Source organism: Oxyura jamaicensis, chromosome 1 (genome assembly GCF_011077185.1).
Source record: "Oxyura jamaicensis isolate SHBP4307 breed ruddy duck chromosome 1, BPBGC_Ojam_1.0, whole genome shotgun sequence".
Lineage (NCBI taxonomy): Eukaryota > Metazoa > Chordata > Aves > Anseriformes > Anatidae > Oxyura > Oxyura jamaicensis.
This window is the reverse complement of record NC_048893.1, coordinates 45,707,157-45,732,773: the sequence shown is the minus strand read 5'-3', so window position 1 is coordinate 45,732,773 and position 25,617 is coordinate 45,707,157. Positions and strand designations below refer to the sequence as shown.

General features: G+C 34.5%; 1 protein-coding gene across 2 annotated transcripts in view; it reads left to right on the top strand.

The window, feature by feature from the left end:
* CFAP54 (cilia and flagella associated protein 54) overlaps positions 1-25,617 on the top strand; it is a 111,827-nt gene that overhangs the window by 69,418 nt on the left and 16,792 nt on the right. For both annotated transcript variants that reach the window (XM_035315008.1, XM_035315007.1), the window contains 17 exons: positions 191-278; positions 714-920; positions 2,491-2,557; positions 4,816-4,998; positions 7,009-7,095; positions 8,119-8,241; positions 9,649-9,702; positions 11,052-11,256; positions 11,584-11,678; positions 12,618-12,787; positions 17,125-17,212; positions 17,947-18,085; positions 19,007-19,161; positions 19,357-19,542; positions 20,648-20,774; positions 21,257-21,412; positions 23,661-23,769. In XM_035315008.1, the coding sequence (XP_035170899.1) occupies positions 191-278; positions 714-920; positions 2,491-2,557; positions 4,816-4,998; positions 7,009-7,095; positions 8,119-8,241; positions 9,649-9,702; positions 11,052-11,256; positions 11,584-11,678; positions 12,618-12,787; positions 17,125-17,212; positions 17,947-18,085; positions 19,007-19,161; positions 19,357-19,542; positions 20,648-20,774; positions 21,257-21,412; positions 23,661-23,769 (2,239 nt within the window). The remainder of the gene's footprint in view (positions 1-190; positions 279-713; positions 921-2,490; positions 2,558-4,815; positions 4,999-7,008; positions 7,096-8,118; positions 8,242-9,648; positions 9,703-11,051; positions 11,257-11,583; positions 11,679-12,617; positions 12,788-17,124; positions 17,213-17,946; positions 18,086-19,006; positions 19,162-19,356; positions 19,543-20,647; positions 20,775-21,256; positions 21,413-23,660; positions 23,770-25,617) is intronic.

The following is a 25,617-nucleotide window of genomic DNA, read 5'->3' as shown; positions in this document are numbered from 1 at the left end:
TTTAGAGTTAGTAGGAATAAGCAATTGTACATTTGAAGGCAAAACATGCAAGCCTAGTAAATCTTTCTATGATATTCATGCACTGAATTACATGCATTGGCAACTTCTCATGCAAAATTTGTTCCAGATTCAGTATCTAGCTTAATGATGTGACAATATTTTCTCTCATTGTTTAAATAATAAATAATAGGAATCCTTGAAATAAACAACCAGAGAGACCTCAAGGTTCAGGCTCTACATGAACTTGGAAATCTTCACTTTTATGCTGGAAACAAAAGGTACACTGTTACTGGAATTTAAAAGAGCATGGTTTCATTATTTAATTGTCATTCTTACACACTTGAACAGTTTTTTTAAGTTCATGTGCTGTTTTCAGGTGCATATAACTTTTCTTTCTCTCACTCTTAACTATATTTTGAGAGATTTTTCTCTAGAAATAGTTCATCTTTCTTGGCTAGCTAATTATAAGATTAAGCATCTCTGTATGTTTTTAAGAAGTAATATTTATCTCCTGACAATTTAATCGTAGTAAAAGTCTGAATGAACATGTTGACCAGGAATGGTATCTTTGTGTGCTTAGAAACTATATTTCAGTTTTTGACCTAATCAAAATTATTTATATATCAGGCAATGGAGGTAAAATGAAGCCAGTCTTATCTTTCACTTTGGAAAATGTCAGCAATATGATGACTATGTTTTTTTATGTGTTACAGAGCTGCTTTTAAATATTGGTGTCAAGCCCTTGATGAAACACTCAACATTGGTGATGCTCTTAACAATTGGCAAGAGTTAGGTTTTCCAAAAAACGCTAAAGACTGCTTTGCAGTTGGAAGATCTACTGATATTAGTCAGAAATTTATTTCTCAGGCAGGAATTTGGGGATGTTTACATGCAGCAGTTTTAGTGGCTAAGATAGCTCAGTAAGTACTTCTTTATATTATATATGTATATTTATATATGTATTTCTTTCAAAAGAACTGCTTATCCAGAACATTAGGCAAATTGAAATTAATTTAAAACACTTAAGAGTTGCTATAGAATAGGCTCAGCAAAAGAAGAGGATTTTTTCCTTTCATGAAGAAAGTTGCTCTTTTGGAGAACAGTGTTTGTTCCCTTTTCTGGAGTGCTCATCTTTGATCGTAATTGCAGCTGTATTTTATATGGAGAGATCATTGAAATAAAACAAAATGATAAAAAGTCATAAGCACAAGGATTTTACAGTCTTATTGATTTTCAATTGAAATATCACATCTCCCAAGTCATTGTACATATTAAATATTAATGTATCCTAAGGACAGATTTACTGCCTAAAGTACTCATTTTCTGGTGAATTACAACTAAATGAAATTTGAATTACTGTATGAAAGTCTACCATCAATAAATATTTCAGTACAGTACTGCTTGACTGCTGGTAAAGCACTAAGGATGTAAATCTAAGCTGTTTCTCAATATACTGTACACTATATAAAATGTACGAAATATGAAACTTAGAAATATCCATGCCAGCTCTAAATGACCTTAAAAGCATTATACCATGAAAAGGCAGAGCTTCATCTGAGTAAACTATATTAGCTGGCAAACAGGGCCTATTAATAACACTGTAAAATACCTGTAAACTGAAGTACCTTTGAAAGCATTAACATGGGTATTTCAGCATGAAATGGCATTGTGCAGCTCAGAATTAGCCCTCAAGAGGAAAAGGAGTGAGTTCAAGTTGATTCTAAACCACATTTGTGCTCTTCTCATTCTGAGCTGTGGTGAAACCTAAGGTTCTGTTACGCAAGACCCAATCCTTAGCTACTTTTAAAGGTGCTTCTGGCACATATTTGCTGCACTGTGCCTTTATTACTATTGTGTCCATTCCAGCTGCTGGTAGGGATCTGGAGGAATCCTCTCAGCTTCTCCCTCAAGCAGATCTTTTTTACTGAGGCCGAACTTGAGCTGTTAGACATTCTTCCCTTGAGTTGTTGTTTCTAGAGCAACTTAGTCTCAGACTGTAAAATGCAGATTAAAGGACTGAAATTGTATTAAAGGTTTTGAATATTATAGATCAGAGGAATATTCTAATACCATTATGGTATTAGCGCTGGTGAGGTAGTTTGTCAGATTCGTTTAAACTAGGTAGACAGCAACCATGTCAAAGTCCATGTGCTGGGTATGTTAGGCTTTATGGAAAGAAACACACTTTGAGTTTCTAGACCTGTTTTATCTTTCTAGCTTTGGATTAGATTATTTTTTGCTCTTAAATTGCCTGTTTCTCTCCCTTAACTTCAAAGGGAATCTAGACAATTCCCTTTGTCTAGGTATGCCTTAGGTCAAATGATTCTTTGAATGATGTGGCAGAACACCTATCTACAAAACAGGCGGCTGTTTTCCAATGTGGAAAACATCTAGACTGTGTTAGTATCGTTATTATACGAGATAAAAAAAAGTTTGAATAATTTATATTGATGGACACGTTCATATTTCTTATAATCTGTTGTACTTTAGGTATATAACAACATCGAATATGAGATTAAGAACTAAACACTGCTATTTTTCTGCTATACTCTTTAAGGTAAGTGTACGATTTCAGTTAGAATTCACAAATGACAAATTGCTTCTAATATTTAAATCTCAATAGCTCTCTATTAAAATATTTCTTTTCTCACTTTGAAGGAAACGTGGAGATCAGAGGTAGTTGACAATTTATGCACATTAGATTAGATGTATTTATTCTGTTTTTTAACATTATTCCTGTACTAAAGCCTAAACATTATCACTTCAATGAGAGGCGAGTCTCTGAGAAATAATGAAATACTGAAACGTGAAGATGACTAAAATATTTGGCAGTCAAATATATTTTTCTTCTCTTGAAGTGTTCTGCTCAGGAAGAGGTGGATGGCATCAACAATAGAAGGATGCTGTCATTGATCTGTACGAAGTCGTCACAGATTGTCAGATATTTTCAATCAGGAGAACAGACTCTTTAGAAAAAGATTTTTTTTTTGTATTTTGTTTAGCATTGAAAGTTATTATATTTCTAAAATATCAATTGCATAAGAAGTTTGCTCTAAAAATAGAGGGTAGTCAAAATTATTTATTTTAATTTACAAATAAAATAAGCTTATTAAAATTAATTTTGAAAACTTTCAGAAACAAACTATGGATGAAAAAGAAGAGTTTCAGTTTACTTCTAAAGGGAAGTTTTAAGATATCAGTACCAAATGTGATATTGGAAAAAGAACCACAAGTATTCTGTCAGTTAGACTTCACAGGGGTCAATGCTAAGTCATCCCAATGCAGCAATAGGAAGTTAGTTGACTTCCAAAACAAACCAATGCCACTTTCTAATATCTTGTGCCAGCCACAGTTGTGACTCTTTGACTTGTTTGGCTGCATTTAAAAACTTGTTAATTTGTGCAAAGGGAGAATAAGTTGAGGAAACAGAGGTAAAGGAGAATTTTGATTAGCTTCTAGCTCTCTAATTGCAGGTGGTACAAACCTGAACAATTTTGATTCCTCCTTTTGACAGAAATAGTAGTAACAGTTTGTTGCAGCTGTATAATGGTAGAAATAATTGTGACTTGACTGAAGTGGGCCTGATATTAATTGGGATAGGAGCACCTTGCAGGGTGAGAGTCTTGAAAAATGTAATCAATTACTGTCACTGAACCTTGCCAAGTTCAAGCCCATAATTTGTTCCTTGATTTGGAAAACTCTTTTATAACCTTATTTAAATTCCACCTCTCTTATTGACTTTAGGCTTGTTAATATCTCAGATCTGAGTATGTCTAGCATACCATTGCTAATTATGACATGATAAACACAATTGGGAAGGAATACCCTTCATATAGATGATAGGAAGACAATAGACAATGTTAGTTTTCCTCCCTTTATAAGGGAGGAATATTTAAGTTCCTTCCTTAAAGTTCACATCAATTTTAAGTTATATCACTGAAGATGCACTAGCTGACCTAGTTAAAGGCTGAAGTAGCCTTTGTTAGTATGCTATGGTCAGGTTACATGGCAGAGAAGTAGTGGCAAGGTGTAGCTTGCTGCCTACAATTTTTACATTATAGAGGGTATTTATTCATTCAGGAGGATAACTCCTGAACATGCTTCACTTAGTTTAGGCATTTTAGAGGAAATTTCCTTGTATATACAGTTTGAAATACACTGTACTCAGAATGACTTTAAATGCAATCTGTTGAAGGCTTAATTAGCCTCTAACTGGCCTTAAAGAGGCCAGAAGTCTCTCCCAGAAGTGATGACTGAGGTGATTACTCAGCAAGTATTTAAAGATTAGTAAAATCAAACTAGTGCTCTTAGCTTATGGAAAAAGAAAAACTAATAAAAGATTTTTCATCTGATGGAAAACATTTCCCATGAAATGTCTTTACTCACCGTTGGACTGTTAAAGAGATATTTGAATATTGCCTGAAAGCCATCCCGATGATTTTTTCCTCTGCATTTTCCTTGACTATGGAGATGCTTGAATAAATTATTAAATTCATTCTGTGTGCTGATCAGAGGCTTTTCCTAAGAATTATCTAAGAAGTCTTCGTAAGAACCCCTAGTGATTTTTTTTTTTTTTTCTCACCATAAAGTTCACACATAAAGCAATAATCATTTTAGTAAAAGTATTTTTCATGTGTTTTTTCATGTTTTTCATGTCAAAAGTATTTTTCCTGAAACAGCTGGACACTTTGGCATTGGCTGAGTTTCATTTATAACATTTATAAGTCATTTATAAGTCTAAAGAGTCAGAGGTTTTTAGTGTTTCTTAAATGTCTATACTTCTTTTTATATGTAGTTCATTGCTATTATTTTCAGACCCTGTTTAGAGCTTCTCTTCCACACCCCACATCTGATTGTGACTTTGCACAATATGAAGTGAATATGCTCATTCCTGGAATAGATTTATTCTCTGATCGCTACAGAGCTGATGTCTCTACTGTAGTTGCAAGTCTGAATTTCCTTATGTTCGAATTACATTGTGCAAAACAAAATTTAATAGTAAGTATTAGTTTTTGATATTGTAATTATTACATTATTGTATTGGATATATTTATGACAAACCATGGAAGCTCTAGAAAAATACCTGTTTGGTTAGGTTCTGTGGCACCTTGCTCACATTCTCTTATGTGAGCAGTTCTCTTCACATTCTCTTATGTAAACAATATGGACTGTTTTCACAGTTGCCCTCTTATGTTGATCATGTGGCCATTGCTTCCATTTAATGACTGGCCACTTCCAGTTCAATCCAACTTCTTTCAAAGATGCATACATTGGAATAAATAGATTGAAATACTTACTAGTACTGAAAAGGTGCAATTCTACATCTGTTCCTCCTTGCACCTGTATGCTCCAACAAATTTTCTTACATCATGTCAGGTAATTATTTGATACCTCTATAAATCAACTCCTGGCTTGACACAAAATTTCCCAGCTGAAAAGGTAGATAGTTTTCTGCTGCTTTAATGAGAAGAAATCACTTAGGCAAAGGTCCTGCAAGTGGCAGAGACAGTGCAAGGGAGGGGAGAAGATCATGTGGCTGGCAGCGAAAGAGTAAGGAAAGATTAGGGGGTGAAGATAGGAGAGAGGTTAGAGAGGAGGATGCAGCAAGTTGTTACTGCTTTTTTTGTTCTTGTTAGTAAACCATTTGTTTGATTGATTTCTTCTGGAACTTCAGGCTAAATGTATGTTTTATCTCTGGTTGTTGCTTCTTTCCATCCTGCTTTACCGGAGTTCACTTTATTATTAAGTTCTGGCTAACTGCCCTCACTATGGGAGATCAAGTGAGATCAAGGAGCAGACAGTTACCTGGAGGCAGGGACATTTAATTTGACTGCTTGTTTCACATGGCATGCCCATTTTTGATTCCTTTTGCACTTGCACTAGCAAAGTATAGATCTGGGCCATAGATCATGGTCAAAGCAACAACAGTTTCAGCAGGATGAAAGCTTCATTTCCACTGAATGTTTAATGTGTATGAATGTTTTGGATGCTGGGCACTAAGAAGATTTGACACAAATCAAAATACATCAGGATTAAAGTTTTATTAAAAAAAGTCTTCAGAGACTCATTGTGTAGAAGCACTTCAAATTGCATTTGGAAACTGTTTGGGTACAATTAAAATATTTGCCTGAAGCTTTTGTAATCCAAATTATGAAGCTACTTTATGAAAAACTGAAAGTGCATTTGACAAAGAAAGTAACAGTGCTGTTAGCATTTTCCAAGCTCAGGGACATTATAAAGTGAAGAAAAATGTAAAAGCTGAACTATAATTAAAATTCGGAAGCTTTTTCTGTTTGAATAAGCAAACATCTTTTAGGAAATAATCTGCTTTTTCTGAAGTCTTCAATAATAATAAATACAGTGTGTATTTGATAGAAAGTTTGATTTATTTATTTATAACATTCATGTTGTTGTCCCTACAAAAGTATTCAATTTGAAATGAAAGTAAATGAATTTGTCAACAAGTCTCATCAGCATCCAGTTTATTTTACAACTGGTATCATTTCACTTAGACAATTACTAGACTTCATTGTGTTTATTTTCTAAAGCTTACAACTTTCTAATGTTTTGTTACTTATACAGAAAAAGTTACGGCATCAAAATGCAGGCAGTTTTAGAACCCCCTGTTATCAATATCTTTACACTCTTACTCACCAACAGTATAGTAAAAAAAACAGTCAAACAACAAAACCAAAAAAAAAAAAAAAAAAAAAAAAAACCACAAACTTGATCCAAGATAATAATTTTGGAGAAACTTTGCATTCTGCTTTTTGTATCTCATATAAGATAGTACTAAAGAATTAGGGGTCAGCTTTAGTCAGTTGAAGAATTTCATAAAAGGTTCATCCATAGAGCGTAAGAGAAATAGTGGTGTTAACTCTGCCGTGTGGCAGTGAAAGCAGTATTTCTTTATTACCAATGTATTTGTCATCTATAATTGCAAAGTACATTTCTATAATTGTAAGCTTTATGCCATTTGTAACTAGATGACCTAATATTTTCCTACAGATTTTACCATTGTTCACATTATACCAATACTTTGTTTCTGAGATTTGTAAGGACCCAGCTAAATGTATTGAAGGAAGAATCTTCAAGGTAATCAAAGAACCTTTATTTTTATCACTGCACATTGTATTTGAAATAAATGTTTTACTTCTTTGTTAAACGCAGTTTAGTATTTCTTCATATATCACTACTATGAAAAGCACTGCTTTAAAGTTTAGCTGATCCTTAGTGTTTCTTAGCAAAATAGATTGTAAAATAGGACAACTTTCTAACTGCAAATATTTATATTCTTAATTTTTGTAGGATGTAGAATTATTTAGACAGTTTTATTGCTGGTGTTTTACAGTGACTGTTAAATACTTCCATCATTTCTTTCTACTTTCCATGTAACAGATATTAACATCAAAGATATGATCATTAAAGAATTTTCCACCTTAGATCCATACTCATTATTTGATATTTTTTATCTTCTTCCACTATTCTTTTAAATGTTTTCCTAAGCACAAAACATAAATCATTTATTTGTTCATAACGTTCACTTCCAGATCTGTTGTCAGTATCCTGGTGAAACCATGTTGTCAGACTTCTGGAACAGACTTTTATCATTTCACTAGTGTTTCCCCCCTTTTTTCTTATTTTTTGTAATCCCTTTTTGTTTTTATTTTCAAAAGAATCTAACTTGTAGTAAAAGTTGAAGTATTATTGATTTTAGGTATTTTCAGGAAGTGCTGATAGAAAGAATCGCTGAGTGCTATGAGACTAAGATGAGCAACATCTGTGAAACTGATTTTGATAAGGGGCTGACCTTGAACTGTCACTCAAAGTTCTAATCAGATGAATTAAGATCTTTTCCCCTGTCAGGAGCACGTTTCTGAAGAATGTGGTGTGTTGTCTTTTACCCTCCTCATTTGTTTAAGGACTCATCTTTGAGATTTCACTTACTCAGTAAAAAATGTAAAAATTTCTTTCCATTGAAGAACATTCTCCATCCATGTACTATGTAGTAGCCAAATCTACTTGAAAATTACCTTTAAATGTAATGTATTTTGAGCAAAAATAAAAACTTTTTGTTGTTGTTGTTTTTAACCAAAGCCTCTGTTATTTTTTTCACAGATCAAAGTACTTACAGATATAGGATATTTTACGGAGGCCTTTCATGAACTGTCTTTGCTTAACTGTGGAGAAAGAATTCCATGGAAAATACCGGCAGGGTACAGAAAAACTGAACAAATGAAGGTAAACACCAAGAAAGTATAATTTGACTGAACCATAACACTCAATTCTCTTCGTGAAACTGCAAATACTCCAAATCTGCAAGTCATTACACATTCTTAAAAAAATCCTAAATGTTACAAAAGTAAAATATTAAAAAATAAAATATTAAAATGAATATATTAAAAAGTAAAATGAAAATATTTAGCAAGCAGTCTGATGTTTTTAACTTGCCAGTGTCACTTTCCTACTAACTTCACGGGAAGATAAAAACCTGAAATCTAATGCTCTTCTTCATTACGTTTTCACATTACGTTATTCATTAAGTTGAGCCTTAATGAGTTAGCATCCTCACTGGAGAGGTGATTCTACAGTCTCTCTCTTCATGGATACAGTAAGGAATATATTTAATCCTTACTGATGCTAGTGAGGTTAAAATAGATCTTCAAGTCTTTTTCTTAATTCGAGTATTGTCTGAAGAGCTCATAGAGTTAGGGTGAGGTCTGGTCAATTTTGTCACCTGTGTTAACAAACCCCATGTAATGGCATTCACAGATGAGTGTTTAGGTGAACAGCAGAGAAGGTTCAGCATTTGGACTTTGGCCAGGGTGTGACACAAATAGAAGATAAGTGCTTGCTGGACTTTTGTACAGCTCTCAGAATGAGGAGAAGGACACACTTACCAGGGAATGACAGAGATGGTGTAAGGTTACATCTGTCATTGGAGTTAATAAAAGAATTAATAAAAAACAGAACACCGCTGACAGTTATGTGTAGAGCTCACAGTTAGGATGAAGGCTGGAAATGATCTTTAACTCTACCTTTTCTTTCCCCTCAGTAGACAGATTTGTCTCCTGGTGAAAAGGTAAACGGTTTTTGAGCAGGGATTCGAATTAGGGTTAGGGTTCAGAAAACTGAAGCACATATAAACCAAAGAATATCTGTTGTTTTTATAGCCCTCAAGGGAACATTGGAAGTCTCAAGTTCATTTTGACCTGTAGTTCTTTCTTTCATCCCATTCACAGTTGTGTGTGCTGCTGAATAGCAGTGGAGGCGTGTGCTATGTCTGGAGTTAGGTTTGGGACTCGTAAAGAACATGAAACACAACTGATGGTTGGTGGCTGTAGAGTTCCTAGAATTTGGGAGAGGATTTTCTTTGGTTAACTCCTCCACCTTTTTCTTAGCTTGATTACATTAAAGAGTCCTGGTGAATGGCATAGGAGTTGCAGGGATAGATCTGGGTCTCAGGTTATTGTTCAGAAATGTAAAGCCCATAGATGCTAAGTAATTGTTGCTATTTTCAGAGCCTTCAAAGTATTGTTAGAAATGCACTATGCTTTTCTACTGCTCTGCTAACTTGCTTATTTTATACCCATATTAAGCACATCTTTTTTTTTTTTTTTTTTTTTTTTTTTTTTTCCATTTTTACAGACCTTACAGGGATTTGACTCCTCAAAATCTCTCTTGACTGTTACAAATTTACAGGTAAAAAAATAATCTGAATATACTAAAATTTGTATGCTATAACTAAAGGTTTATTTCACTGGCATCAGTTAGAGATTATTTGGTTCAGAAATTAAATCTTATTAGCAAAAAGCAGTAAATATAAAACATTATCCTCAACAGTTCACCATTTCATAAATTTAAATTTTTATGACTGACCTCTTAAGGGAGAGACAACTTTCATTATCACAATTTTTCAGATGGGAATGGTATTTGTAAAAATCTGCACCTTTTCTGTGCAATGCACAGTGGTAGAATTATTGATGTTTCATCATGATATGTAGGTTCTGTTTTTCATCCTGCTAAAATACCAAGAGCATCAGTCATCTGGCCTTTTAATTTCTATCAGAGCTGTCTTTGTAGGTTTGTTCCAATTCAAATAGGTGCTGAAGTCCATTTTTGAAAAAAAAAGAAAAAAGAAAGGAGGTGAATCTGTAAACCAGTTAATCAATAGTCATTTCTCTTTTTAATTAAAATTACATGTTCATCCAGATTTTGTTTTTGTTTTTCATTTTAATTGTTTTCTTTCACTTGTTTGTCACAGACCATTGAGCCCGTAGAGGTAAATGTTAGCAGAATGAGGAAAAGAAGCTGTACCATAAAGACAAATTTGAAGTAGAAAAAGAGAACAAAACACTTTTCCCTTTCACTTTCATCTCTTTTATTTACAGTATGGTTGTGTCTCCTACAACAGTTGATATTAGAAGACAGAAATGAGATGTCTATTTTGACAGCTTTTGATTTCACTTGTTTCAGACTTACTTTGTGAAGTTGTGCTTTTATTTTGCACTTTTGATTTGAACACTTCACATTCTGTATGGAGTTCTTATTTGTCCCCTCATGATTTTGCAAAGCTGTATAGACTTTCAGCTTCTAAATTTATTAATCTAAATTGAGATGAGTAAACTCAAGATAAAGGAAGGATGTTGTAATGAATAACATTTTTTTTCTTTGCTTCGTCTTTCTAGTTAGGGTCAATTGTAGCAGCAGAGTTTTATTTCAGTTACAATTTATGAACTGCACATTTACCTCCATATTTTTTGCTTTACCCTAGCTAAAAGAGCGCTATGAACATGTAGAAAACAAGAACTCATATAGAGGAATAGATGCACCTTCTATGGGAAAATGGATCATTGAGGCTGTAGCAAGTGCTGCTAGGGGGTGAATTAAGTCTGGGAAGGAAAACATCAATTAATCTATAATGACTAAGATCATATTACTAATATTACTCATGTTAATTGTTGATAAACATAGAAGCAGAATGTGCCTTGAACAAAGAAAAGTGTAAGATGTGTCATTTCAAATAGTCCCAATTATTAACATTCTTGTAGGTACTGGAAGACATATTTAATTGGAGTCTGTCTTTAACAATGCTGCCACTGTGCAACCAACAAATTATGAATAAATTAACCTTAGCCAAAATGCATTTCATCATTTGCCTATCTGCCACAATAAATACTATACCTGAAAGAGTGGAAAAACATATCTATTCTGCTGATAACAAACCAAGTGGAGTTACAGCCTCAAATGTAAAAGGTAATTATAAGGGTGATGGAAAAGTGGATGTATTCTGCAACTTTTCAAGAATAGTTTTTTTCCACTTTTAATAACTGCATATGCATTGAACTGTCATATTTTAAAAAATATTCATATTAGATGTTGCTGAACATATCAGTCTTTTTTGAAATACTAAACATTAAGATTTTTCCAGGCATTTTAGCCAATATTATTACATCTGCATTCCAGTTTTGCTGACTTATTTTGATATTGAAATAGAAAATAAAGGGCATATTCTTCAAATTTCTGAAAATGCTTTGATTCTGCTTCTGTTATCTGAAATTTCATTTGAAGTGCATTTGACAGTTAATGCTGACAAGAATTCAAGACAACAGGAACAAAGAAGCACAATGGTGCAGCTCGTTGACTGTAAAGATGAATTAAATATGGCCATGCTGAAGGTAATTTTTTTTTTTTTAGGAAAAAAAAAGCTTTAAAAGCTTCAGATTGTTCCAAAAGCTTTGCTAATGTTTTCAATGTATCAGAAATTATGATGGTAAAGTGACATGAATAAGGGGACTAGAATTTTCTGTTTCTAATCTGATTCTAATCTTATTAGCCACACATGAAGTCTTTGTGGTTCAGTGTACTTTGTCAAATATGTGTAGTGTTTACAGGCTAGTTTATTCTGTATAAATGTCCACGTTGTCACAATCAGATTTTAGTATGACTGTTTCAGCAACAATAATAGAGACTGAATGGGATTTCAAGGATAAAATCATCTCCTTTCGGAGGTGGCTGTTTTAGAAAATCAGACACTTTGATGGGACAGTATGCTCTACAAATAAATGGAAATGAATTCTCTACCTTATGTGAAATGTCTCAAATTTTTCATCCTGCTTTCTCTTTTAATTTATTTTGGAGAAAAATACCACAGGTTCTTAGTCAGTTTGTTTGTTTGTTTATAAATTGTAAACTTCATGCTTGTCAGTTTCACATAATGAAAAGCCAAAAACTGAGGGCTGACATATTCTTCTGTCAGGGAGGCCTTCCACTTCAGAAGTATTTAATTTTGGCCATTGTAAGAAACTGAATACTGTATGAAATACATCTGGTGAAATAGCGAATGGTTTTGAATGGCAATTGCTACATACCATGGACTAGAAACTTAAAAGTTTTGGTGTAGCTTGAAAATAGCATCTTCAGATTGAATCTGTAAATGTGAAAAATCAAAATTATAAACCCCAGATACTTAAAGAAAAGGTACATTGTATTAAAGTTGGTTTGTTCCAGGATGTAGTGGTAGTAGGTTATAATGGAATTGAATACCTTTTCTCTCTCTCTTTCCGTCTCTCTCTTTCCCTCTCCTTTTCAATTTTCAATGCTGTATTTTTCTCTAGGGAATTTTACTGACAGAAGCTGAAGAAAGTCTTAACCATCTTGTGCAGAACATACAGGACAAATATGATGGGGAGATATCCCAGTGTTCTGTTGAAGATATAGAAGATCTTATTGAGGCCAAACTTCAGCTTGCTGCTATTTCTCAACAACGGCATCAAGCAGCATTCAGGTAAGTAAAATTGTGAGCAACCTTATGTTGTACAGCCTTGACTATGAAAAATTAAAAAATAAATCTAGCAATATCTTTGAATCCTTTATGTCTACAAAGTTACATAAATATTCTAAATCTAGCAACAAAACATAATAAGCCTATTAAAGTGTCCACAAATGTTAAGTTATCCTGGTGTTTCATTTTTTACTATTGCTTTATCTTACTTTTTAAAAGGTCATGAGTTATTGGCCTGTGATTTCACTGTGCAATGTTTTTGTGATTCAGAAATCAAAGAAAATTCTGCAATGTTTACTGTTTTTGTTAAAGTCTGGATCTGTTAGGTCATGTATTTTTTATAATTTTAAAGTGTTTAGCAGGACACTGAGCTTGATATCTCTTAATTACTGATTTCTACTTCATTCTGGAAAGCTCTACATTACTGTCCTAAAAGAACATTTCCTGTTTATATAGTTATTGCTGACAGATTAAAATATTAAAATGTTAACATTATACTTCATAATAAATTTGATTAAAAATCATTGATGTAAACTTCAGGTATTAATTGTTTTGTTAGAGATACCATGTAATATACTGCTGTATTTACATGGCCTGCCAGATATATTCTCCAAATTATCATTTCGAAATTATGTGATTTTTTTGACATTGTCTTTTATTTTGGAAAACTCCAAAGAACTACAATTGCGCTGTTCTTTGAACACATGGGACATGCAGAAATATATTAACAACTTACAGATGTTGAAAAATAAATGTTTTTTTCTGCTACATCAAAGGCACACTATTTTCCTCCCAGCTCTCCTAGGCAAATAAAAAAAGATACAAATCAGATAGCCTTTAAATAGCACAGTCCCTTTTTTGCTGCTATGCTACTGCAATTAAAAAAAGAATTAATGAGGACAGGAACATCACAGTGCTGGATAGAGTACTGAAAGGAAAACAATGAAAGAGTACTGCACCATGATCCTTCACCTGAGTTTTCCATATATTATTTTAAAATATAGAAGTTTCCCAAAAGTTCATATATCTGGACTATAATAATTTATATCAAGGCTAGTAAGGTTATCAGTGAAGATGGAAAGTAAGAACTTTTAGGATATTCATATACATTTCATATTGTGAAATATTTATCTATTCAGTGCTTATCAAATTAGATTAGTTTGCTGTAAAATTGAGAAAACTGAAAAAGAGAAAACAACAAATCCCTGGACAGTGGTCTCATCGTGTTTTACGTACCATGTGGATTTTATACAATTTTTGTATTAGCAACTAAGGACCAGTACACAGACTTTTATGCAATATCATGTGAATAAGCCTCTGTTAGCTTGATACTAGGGTTGGTAAAATCTGTGTTAGTAGAGTACCAACCCAAACTCATTCACCCTGCTAAACTCGTTCCAGGTATGCAAACCATTTTCAGTGCATTTTGACGTGTAGTTGTATCCTAGAGTGTAGTTTCTCTCTAGGTTTATAACTTGTCTCAAATTGAATAACCTTTTCTACATTATCAAGGGTTCCAATGGATTTGAATAATTTTGTGTATCATTTTTTGTTTAATGAGCCATATATATCGATAGTGGTCAGAATACAGAAAAAAAAAAGCCCACAGACAAAACAACTTTATTATTTTTTTTTCTCCTATTTTACAATTTTATTGCACTGCCTTCCATGGAAAATGCTGATCTATCTACCTCAGATACAAATGAAACATTCCTCTGGACAGCTGAATGTTTCCTGCCTGCCAGCCTAGAAATCAAACTTTGCATGATATTACAGAAATTCATCATTTTTTTTCCTTTGGCAAAGTGACTTAGTGGTGAAATTGTTATAGTCAGCTGCACTTTCCTATTTTGATCGTCTTGCCACTTTCTGATTCGGCTGATAAAACGATGTGTATTTTGTCAAGGGAAATATATAGACACATCACTCTTGTTGACAGCAAAAGAGGGCCACAAAAATTTCATCACGGGAAACTTCTACATTACAGGCTCTGTCTTGCAAAAAAATTAATACCTCAAAATAACTTTATTTATAGGAATATTACACTGATTTCAAGAATATCTGCACAGTGTCTCCCCTAAGTATTTGAGGTTTCTAATTACTTAAATATGTACTCATCTGCTTATGTGTGTAAATGGCTGCTTAAAAAAATACGTATATGAACCCTTGGGCTTGTGGCCTACATTTTAATGGTGAAATTTATGGAAAAGCATGTAGATAAAAATGGGCTAATTTTCAGAATTGACAACACAGTTAACTGGAGGTTGCAGTGCCCAGAAAGTTAGGTTAATATTTCTTAAAACCCTGTATACACTCTTGGGTGCTGCACTTTCTTCATTTTATTTGAGAAATGTTAGCCATAACGTCTCAAACAGCATTTTGCAAAATGTCAGATTTTGCTGTAATTTTAACTTTGATGCCTAGTTTCAGGGGAAAACTCTTCTTAATAAAAAGAAAGAAAAGCATTTGGGATATTTCATTGCAATATCCTTAGTGTCTGTTTTGCTTTTATAAGCAAATTTTGTTTCATCTTTTCCTTTGTTAGAGAGAAGGTTGTCATCAAATTCAACATTGATTTATTCTAGTTTCACTTTGTTGAATAAAACTGAGGTAAACGGATGATGAAGGAGATTCATAAGTATTGAATTCTGAGAGCTAAAAGGCAAGATATTAACAGTTTTGGTTCTCACTGTTACTTTGGGGTCTATTTGTACTGAATTGATGTAATCCATCCAGTTCTGCATCACAAAAACAACAAGCAGGATAGAATCAGAAATGGCTGAAGGACTTTAACTACTCTCTTATCTCTGGAGGTTATTCATCAGATGTCAGATCTAAGTTGCCGGAATAATGTAAATAATTTCAGAGTAGTGCAACTCTTATTCTTACTTCTCTGTGAATGAATCAAGAACTTTGCCTTTAAAACAATTAATCTAGCACTTCTCAAAAGTGGTATATTCAAACAGAGCCTGAATCCATCTTGCATTAAAAGCTCTTTACACTAGTCTGGCAGTGTAAGAAGGCCTTAAGGCATTCATAAATTATTACTTCATTTGCTTCATAGCAGCCAGTCTCTCTATAAAGAGAATATATGTATGTAAAACCTCTCTATTTAAAAAGACTTCAAGATAATTTGAATTTTGGTTATACAATTAACTTGCTGAAAAATCTCTGAGGTGAACTAGGGATACTCTCAAGTACTTTTACATCATTAGGAGAATATGTTTCAGTGGATAAAGAAGAAGTAGTACTTCAAAGTGAACAAACTAAAAATGTTTTAGAGAAGAGCTGGAAAAGTAGATATTTACAAATGTAGGGGAAAATGTACAATTAGAGATGGAAAACTAATACAGTGAGACGCTTATTTTTTTTTTCCACTTCTCAGAATATTTGGACCAGCATGTTCTTTGGGCAACAAATCCTGTTGTTAAAAAAATCTTCTCAGTATGTTGGTTTTGCAACTGTCTGAAAATACTTTTGTTCACCAAGTCTACTGTTATAGCCATCCATTTTTGTAGATGTCATGGAAATGGAACAGTGTTTCTGAAAACTTTAAAAAGAAAGCATGAAAAAGAAAAAGGAAAAAAAAAAAGCATAGTAATTAATATTTTAAGAAGTCTGACAATATTTTGGAATCCCAAGTCACAATTTTTGGAAGTGTGGTGTTCAGTTGATTGCTCTACCAGTCCTAATAGTGTCTGTATCATTCTAGATGCTGTTTGGAGTGAAGTCCAGAAAAGGATTTGTGATGGGGCTGGGGCTGGGGAGGAGACTCAATATCATGTGATTGCTTACTGGCAAGGTTATGCCAGGATGGCACCTGGTTCAAGTTTTGATTGATGGTGTTTACTAAAATCCTGTGATTATTTGCTCATGGGGATTTAACAGAATGAATAACATACAGTCTGGAAAGGATTTAAGGAGGAAAGTGTTTTTGTAGCTCTCTAGTTGTGGTTGACATACTGAACTCTCCCAGTATATTTTGTCATTTTCAGTATTTTTACATCTTTTAATTTCTAAAAGCCCCTTTGTGAAGAAAGACATGTAACTGAAACTTAGAGTGGAGTTCTCCAACAAAAGATTGTATTTCTTGGCTTACCCATTAGTATCAGGTTATGTCTGGCAAAACCATTTCTCTTACTGCTGTTTTTTCACTTTTGTACTGCAATGCCTACAAATTCAGAATATGCTCTTAATAATATGCTATTATTATAATGAAGCAAAAATTGATAGACATCTTATAGACATCTCTGATACAGTCAGAAGTGAAGTATCTGTTATAATGGGAGCATATAATAGTATAATTAGTGCTGTTTTAATAATACTGTTCTGTATCACAGTGTTGCTTTGGCTTTCACTGCAATTCGACTTCTTCAAGATGCAGACATTTTTAGGATGAAACCAACGCATTTTCAAGAAAAAAAGAATGTAAGGAAGTGTTTTTTCTATGTGTGGATATACGATTTACATGACTTTTTTAGTATATGAAGTCTTGTACTAACTATTAAGAGACTTTCAGAAAGTTAGAACATAGCAGCCATCTGTATTACATGGTTGCCATTAAACTGGGGAGAAAATGATATATGACATGCTTCATGTCATATATCAGTACTCCCAGTATTACCTCAGTATTTGTTTCTAATTACTAGAAAAGCTAGGAACAAGAGAACAAAATCTAGAAATTTGTTTCTCATCTCTGTTTAGAACTTGATATTGACCCTGCTCTACAACAGTGGACCATTCGGTTCCTTAGAGTTTTGAGCTATGTTCCCGTTTGAGATGAATGAAGTCCAACCTCTTGGAATTATTCTCCATGAGCTGTTCATCATATGGTGCTTCAGCTTATCTTGTGTTCTTCATGTACATATAAATGGACTCTCCCATTAAAGCTGGTTTAATTTGATCATGTTTCAAATTTTCTATAGATTTTAAGTTAAAGAATTAACAGGCCTCTCTTATAAAAACAAACAAGCAAAAGCAAACAAACAAAAACCACAACTTATCTACCATTCAAATAAATATGTTGTAATGATTATCTTATTATGTGTAATATATTTGTACTAACTTCATTTATTTTAGACTGAATATTATCCTGTTGCTTTGTATGTATTCAAGTAGTTGACTCCCAAAGTAACATTTCTCTTGCTTTCGGAAATTATTAGGATTTTTGTGCTGAAGATGGTCAACTGCCTCACAGTACAATTGCACAAGATCATATGAATATGCATCTGTGGCTAAGGTGTCGTAAAATGTTAGTGACTGCACTAGTAACACAGATACACGGCATTGGTTATATGGAAGGTATTACCCTTTTTTGGTTTAGGCTTTTGGAGTATAATGGGCAGAATAAATTCTTATTCATAAATACAAACATTAATGTTGATTACTGTGCAATTATTTGCATTAAATTCATTCAATGCAGTAAGGAAGATGTATTTCTGAGTATAATCTCTCCCTAGAGCATATAAAAACAAAACATTACATTAATGTTTAATGGTCATAATCTTTTGACAATCATTTGTGCAGTATAAAGTTTCAAATGTAATCAAAGTGTAATTGAATTAAATAGGTATGCTTGTTTATAAAAACAAAGCAAAACAAAATGCACTTGCAACATACCACTAGCTCTAAAAATGTAAAAGTTTTTTTTTTTTTTTTTTTTTTTTATATCACCTATAAATGAACACATTATGTTCCAGATTACTTTACTTCTAAGGATTTAAGTGAGATACTACAAAGTACATCTACTGAAGTTTGATGATAGAAAAAAATATGTTTTTCCTTACTTAGTTCTATAAACAATATATGTTCTGAAACTCACTTAAGTATCAAAATCACAGTCTAGGTCTGTAGCCAAACTTTTATATTAATCTCTTCTGGATAATTCCTGTAGAGACTGTTGCTATTTTGCAATGCTAAGATCAGATTCTTGAATGTGACATTTGCTCTGAAAAATCTAATTAATTATGCTGGTGGCTAACATACAAATAATGCATTTGGATGAATTTAAAGAATGTACAACTTAAACACTTTTTAGTTTTTCTTTCTTCTGAGGGCACATTTGGCAGAGAATTGGTGAAATGATAATGTGGAATCTGTATTGTCAGATTTCCTGTAACTTTCTAGTGGATAAATAATTTTCTAAGAATGGAAGAAGATACTGTAAAGTCTTTTACTAATACTGTAAAGTACTTTTACTAATCATATATTTCCTTCTTTTAGAAAATTATGTGGCTGAACGCAGAAGTGTGATAAAAGAAGTAATAATAGAGGCGGAAGCCTTTGGTGATATTGAGACTCAGGCTGAAATGATGGTGCAAGTTGCTATTCTTGACCTGCAAGAAAGATGTCCCATGGCAGGCATTAAACTTTTGCAGGTTTGAGCACAAAGGAGAAACTGTTGGCTTTTCTTTGATGCATTTTTTGTGGAGTCAGAACGACTGATTCCAGCATTAAATAAGCTTGAAATAATGCCTCTACAATAGAGTTTCTTTCACTTTTTGTGATTTGTCCTCATAAACAGATGGCAAACATAGTAAAAACATTGTTTTATGTTATCTATGTCCAAACAGGATGTCCTCAGTTTATTCCAAGAAGATACATTTATTTTCTCTCCAGCTTCTTTGACTCTTGTGAAAAGTATGCTTCTGCTGGCAGACATACTAGCATTGCAAACAGTAGGGGATGCAGAATATTGTTCTTCTGTAGTGGAACCATTAAACTTACTAATTTTGGCACATGAAATTACCATTAAAGCAGTGAGTATATGATTTACATAGCATTTTCAAATCCTTACAACAATTTTAACTCATCTATTCTGGAAGCTCTTTTAAAAATTTATTTAAAAAGGCTATTCCTATTAATTGATGAGTCTAATTTTCCCTAGATTGCATAGTATAAAGAAGTAATTCATTTTACCAAGTTTTTTTTTTTTTTTTTTTTTTTGTAATCATCATGCATATTCATAGTTCTAAGTAGTTTGATATTTTCATACAGTTTAAAAAATATTGAATACTTGCAAATGTATGAACTAGGGAGTTTGATTTTTCAGAGATCTGGAACACTCACTTTTCACACACACGCATTGGTGTTCAGCACCTCAGGGAAGATGTATATCTCATAGAATTCCTAACTTTTGAGGATCCAAGTTTAAGGATTAAGCTTTGTACCTTGACTTAGAATCATTTGAATTTAGAAAATGTATATAAAGTGGCATATTGTTTAGATTGACAGATTGTTACAGTCACTATGAAGAAATCATTTCCATGTAAAAAAATATATAATTAAAAATTTATCTAAAGACATGATATATGTGAGAGGAATGTGTAGTAATTAATAATTTACCTATTTGGTGATCTAAAAATAGATATGCACATCTCCACTGTTTCTTTATATAGATTGTGAGGAAAAGCTGTTAGATCAAATTTTTAGCCTCATATTTCCTAATATAGAAATATAATCATTTGAACGTTTGTTCCCCCAAGTAATGAATAATCATATGAATCACTTTAGACTCAGCCTTCGGCTTGTGAAACTTGCTAACCTTCAAGAGACGTAACAGTTTACAGTGTGCCTCCTGTCACTTTATTTCCATGCATGAGAAGTTTGGTCCGTATATGCAATGCTATTTTTCTTTTCTGGCCTCTGGCTTTTGTTGGATGTCAGATTTCTTTCTAGACATGACAGTTTCTTTCTAATGATCAGGTTACTTGGGAGTTCTATTTCTTAAAGACTGCCTTTTCTGAGGAAGTTTGCTTTTAGAAACCAAAGGCTGACACTAATAAATCTGATCAAGAGTTCATGGAAATTCTTCATTTGCTACCAAACTGTAACTTGATTTTACAAAACATACTCTCTTTATAGATTTTTTTGTGTGGAGAATCCATTGAACAGCAGATAGAGGACAGTACACTGTCTGGCTTAGTCTTACCTGCAAAAAATATCTACTTGCCCCATATCAACCTTCTAGCCCAAGTTAAAATGAGAATTGGTAAGAAAAATGCAATACATTATTATTTTCATTTTTCATTCTTTTTCATTCATAATTTATGCACTAGCATATAAACAGATGCATCAGAAATGAAGGTAGTAGAACTGGTTAATAGAAAACGAATTTGGGAATTTGGTAAGGCGCAGAGAGGTGTAGGTTCTGCCTATAACTGTCAGGTGAAACAAAGGTAGGAAGTGGCTTAGTGCCAGTTCTTCAGATCATTTGTCAAAGGATTGATTTGTTTAGCCTGAGCTTCTTTTGAATGGCCTAAGTAAACCTCATTAGCATTGTGAAGTAATGAAACATCATTATAGTTTCATATTTATGGAATATTAATCCATATTAACCACTCAAATTTTTGAGAATTGGATTGTAGCAGTAAATATGTAACAGCATTTGTTCTGAGGAACTTGCTTTGTTTTGCATAACTTGGTTTTGTATTAAATCCTTTAGTAAAAGATGTCTATTTTTTTCTTCCTTAGGACGCACATTAGCTGAAAAAGTAGCTTGCACACCTGAAAGCATAGATCCACTGCAATGGTTACATGCTCTCAAACATTTAGAATCAGCATTGGAGCTTTGCAGAGAATCTGCAAAAAAAGAATTAGATATCGAAGCTGAGCTTCTTTTTCAGATAGGTAAATATAACCCCGTTTGTTCAAAATAATTTCATTTCTATGGTGATCTTATGCTTGTAGCCTCTCTTAAAATGGAGACATTTTCTTAGAAAAATAGAACAGATGTGGATATTTGTCATATACCCTAACTGCAGATCTCTCTCCTGCATTTCATGTCATACCAGCATAGCTCAAAGTGCATTATGCAACAAGTAATTTCAAAACTGCAGTAGAACTTTTCCCATCTCTATGTTATCAGGGATCAAAGGGCATAGCTGATGAGGTTAAGGACACTGTAGAAAGCTAATTAGCTCCTTTGCATCAGTCTGATGTAAAGAAGATGAGAGCTTCATAACATTTTTCTAAATAATTTAACAAAGCTAATGAATTACACAATGTCTGCTTGCGTTCGGACTTCAGTGGCATTATGTTTTGCACCAGGAGGTGCTGGATTGTAAGGATCCCAGCCAAAAAGGCAATCATACTCTGTAAAGTATCACTTAAAATGTCATTTACAAGATTAGCACTATAAAGGATAGTGTAAACAATCTTACAACCCTTCAGATTCTGACAAACCCAAGTTGCACATTATTAAATGGGCCTCTAGTCAGGTTGTAGCACACCATGCAGATCCCATCAGTGAAAATGTGGTCTCATTTTGTCTTTTGAGCTCTTGAAAGAAAATAGTTTGATTCACTGTTTCTACTGTCAAACAAAAAGCATGTTCACCTAACTTTTTGCTACACTTTACAAAAAGGCAAGGATCTGCAGGTGGCATAATCATTGGTACAGAGAAGCTGATGCCAACAGGCTCTCTTGTTAAATGGCTAAGTTTATCCTGTGGCCAGAGGACGTACACAGCATGACACTGGCCCAGAAGCCATACTGCATGTACAGCACAGACCTGTGCCTACACAGTGACTGTTATGTGGATCACTACCCCTTCAATATACAATGGTCTTCCAGTTGGATCACTGTACATTAAGAGTCATTATGATTCCACAGTTTATTTTAGCTAGTCTATGAAATGACTTGTTATACAGGCATTGTGCATAACATCTAAAAAAAAAAAAAGAAAAGATTTTCCTTATTGGTGTGGTGGTTTTACCTAGCTGGGCAGCTGAACTCCACGACAACTGCCCTCTCAATCCCCATCCCCAAAAGAAAAAGGGGAGAAAATACAATTAAAAGGGCTCAAGGGTTGACATGGGGACGGGGAGATCACTCAGCAGTTACTGTCATGGGCAAAACAGACTCAGCATAGGAAGATTAATAAAATGTATTGCCTATTACTAACAAGCTAGAGCTGTGAGAAACTAAAAACATCTTCCCTTCATACACCCTTTTCTCCCCAAGCAATGCAGGGGAATTGGGAATGGGGGCTGTGGTCAGTCCCTAACACTTCATCTCTGTCACTCCCTCATGGTCCATCTCTGCCCCTGCTCCCCATGGGGTCCTTCCCACGGGATGCCGTCCTTCCAGAACTGAGCCTGTGGGGGCTGCCCACAGGCAGCAGCTCTTCAAGAACTGCTCCCACACAGCTCCATATATGGGGTTCATCCCCCAGGAGCAAACTGCTCCAGCACGGGTCCCCCACGGGCGGCAGCTCCCCCCAGACCCCTGCTCCTGCGTGGGCTCCTCTCCACGGGCTGCAGCTCCGGCCCAGGGCCTGCTCCTGCGGGGGATCTCCATGGGCCGCAGCCTCCTCCAGGCCACATCCACCTGCTCCACCAGGGGCTCCTCCACGGGCTGCAGCGTGGAGATCTGCTCCATGTGGGACCCATGGGCTGCAGGGGGACAGCCTGCTCCACCAGGGGCCTCTCCACTGACCGCCGGGAACTGCTGCTGCCTGCCTGGAGCACCTCCTGCCCTCCTGCTGCACTGACCTGGGGGCTGCAGGGCTGCTTCTCACTCCTCATTCTCCCAACTGCTGTTGCTCAGTAGCTTTTTTCCCTTTCTTAAATATGCTCACACAGAGGTGCAAACAACATCACTTATTGGCTCAGCTTTGGCCATTGGCAGGTCCCTTTGGAGCTTATTTAACATGGGACAGCTTCTGGATTCTTCTCACAGGAGCCACCCCTGCAGCCCCCTGCTACCAAAGCCATGCCATGTAAACCCAGTACAATTGGGAAGAAAACAGATAGTGCAGTGCATTGTTCAACTTTCCTGGGGGTGGGGGTGGGAGGGCGGGGGGAACAGGCTGGGTCAGGGTCTTATGGAAAAAAAAATAGTAAAATCTTGCAAATATGCTTTCTATATTTCTTAGGTAAGGTGGAATGCCAGATAACCAAAGCAGGCAATAACAAGTCATATCTAGCTGTTGAAACACTGTTGGAAGCTATAAAACTGAGCCAGCAACATGATCAAAACTTCGAGTAAGAAACTAGATATATAACTTTCAAAATGATTTTAATCACATGTGAATATATTTTTGACCTTTTCCTAAGATTTAGTGTGGGACTTCTTTTATGGTTTTGTACAGTTTTCTTCTGTTGTAGTATAGAAGAACTAATGTATATTTACTCTCTTATTTAAAACTAATGCTAAGAAGATTTAAAAACATTTTTTGAGCATACTAAGTTACGGCTTTTAGTTTTATTTCCAAATTTTTACCCTCTCTGTCAACACCAGTGACAAAGCTATCAGTTAAACAGGGGTTTTATTCATATTTCAGAAGATGAGCTGTGGCTTGCCCCTTTCCAGATAATAGAAATCCAGCTTGAAAAGGTTAGCAGCCAGAAAAAGGCAGAAGAACAGAGGCAGAAGGAGCACAGGAAATGTGTTTGTAACAGATATCAGGACAGTGACTTAGGCATTAGTTATCTGCATAGAAGATGCCTAAAGAGCTGAGCCAAGCCAGCCAATAAATTCTGTCAAGCAACTCTGATATATTGGACATTATTTTTTTTAGATTCTTGACCAGTCTTAATGAATAATGTGCCATGTATGGTTACAGAGAGTGTAAAGGCAGCAATTTACCTTGATTGTGTGGGTATTCTGGTACTTAAGTTAATGAACCAGAACTCTGAACACTGAAGCAGTAGCATAGTAATAAACCTCTACAAGCAAGTCAGCATGATGGAAGATAGTACAGAAATCGACTGTGGTGTTTAATTTACTACACTCTTATTTAATTTGCTACAGTCTTTCTAAAGTCTGTACAGCAACATCAATGGACCTCAGCTTTCTTATTTTTGGAAAACTAAACATCCAGATCACCTATATATGAGCCCTCAGATACCTATGGAATTGTTTAATTGAAGTTGTTTCTTGATGTCTGAAATCCTGTTTTATTAGCAAGACTGGAAAGTTAACTAAATTGTGGCCAACCAAGTGCAGAACTTCTCATCTTCAGACTTAGTTTGTCCTCTCCCGAACTGAACAGCATTATGTGACTTTCATATTTTGCTTCACACAGATCATACTAAAGCTGGAATTTATGGTACTATCTAAGCAGCCAGCTCTGTGTAATATGACTTGGTCAAAAAGAGTAACTGCATAAGCAGGAGTTTTTTGCTAAGATTAAGGAAGCTATTTCTTAGGGGAAATCTGGAGAGTTCTGCAGAGATAGGAGGAATCTGTGTAAAACACTTAGAAACCTAAAGGGAATAGAAATGTTGACGTTCTGCAGATACAGTGGTTTTGGCCTTGTTTATACTACTACTGAAAAAATGACTGAAGGAGAAATAAGGATAGGAGGAGAACAGGATCTGGTGAGGACAGTCTGTCTGAAGATGTAGAATATTCTGGTACAGAACTCATAACTAAGAGGGTTCTTTAGCTGAATCCAATGAGGAAATGAAAGATCATTTTGTTAACCTTTGGTGTTTTTCCTAGTTCCTGGAAGAGAGAAGGACTTCTCTGGGTTTGACTGAATACTTGTATCCAAATTCAGCCATCCATATTTCAAGGAAACCGGGACAATAGTTCCTGAACTTGAGGAAGAAAGAGATTCTGTACAGATTCTGTACAGAAAGATCACTTTCCTTGCAGAATTACAGTTTTCTCACTAAACATTTCCCATTTATTTATTTAATAAAGTAAATATTTATTGAATATTTATTATTTGTTGCATGTGGCACAAATTATATTTGACATACTCTTAAATCACAGTGTTACTTGTTAAGCAAACCACAGGGATGTTTCAGTCCCACTGAGACTTGAAAACAGGATTACATGTCTTTCTGAAAGAAGATATATTTGAAGGAGATGTTGTGGGTTGG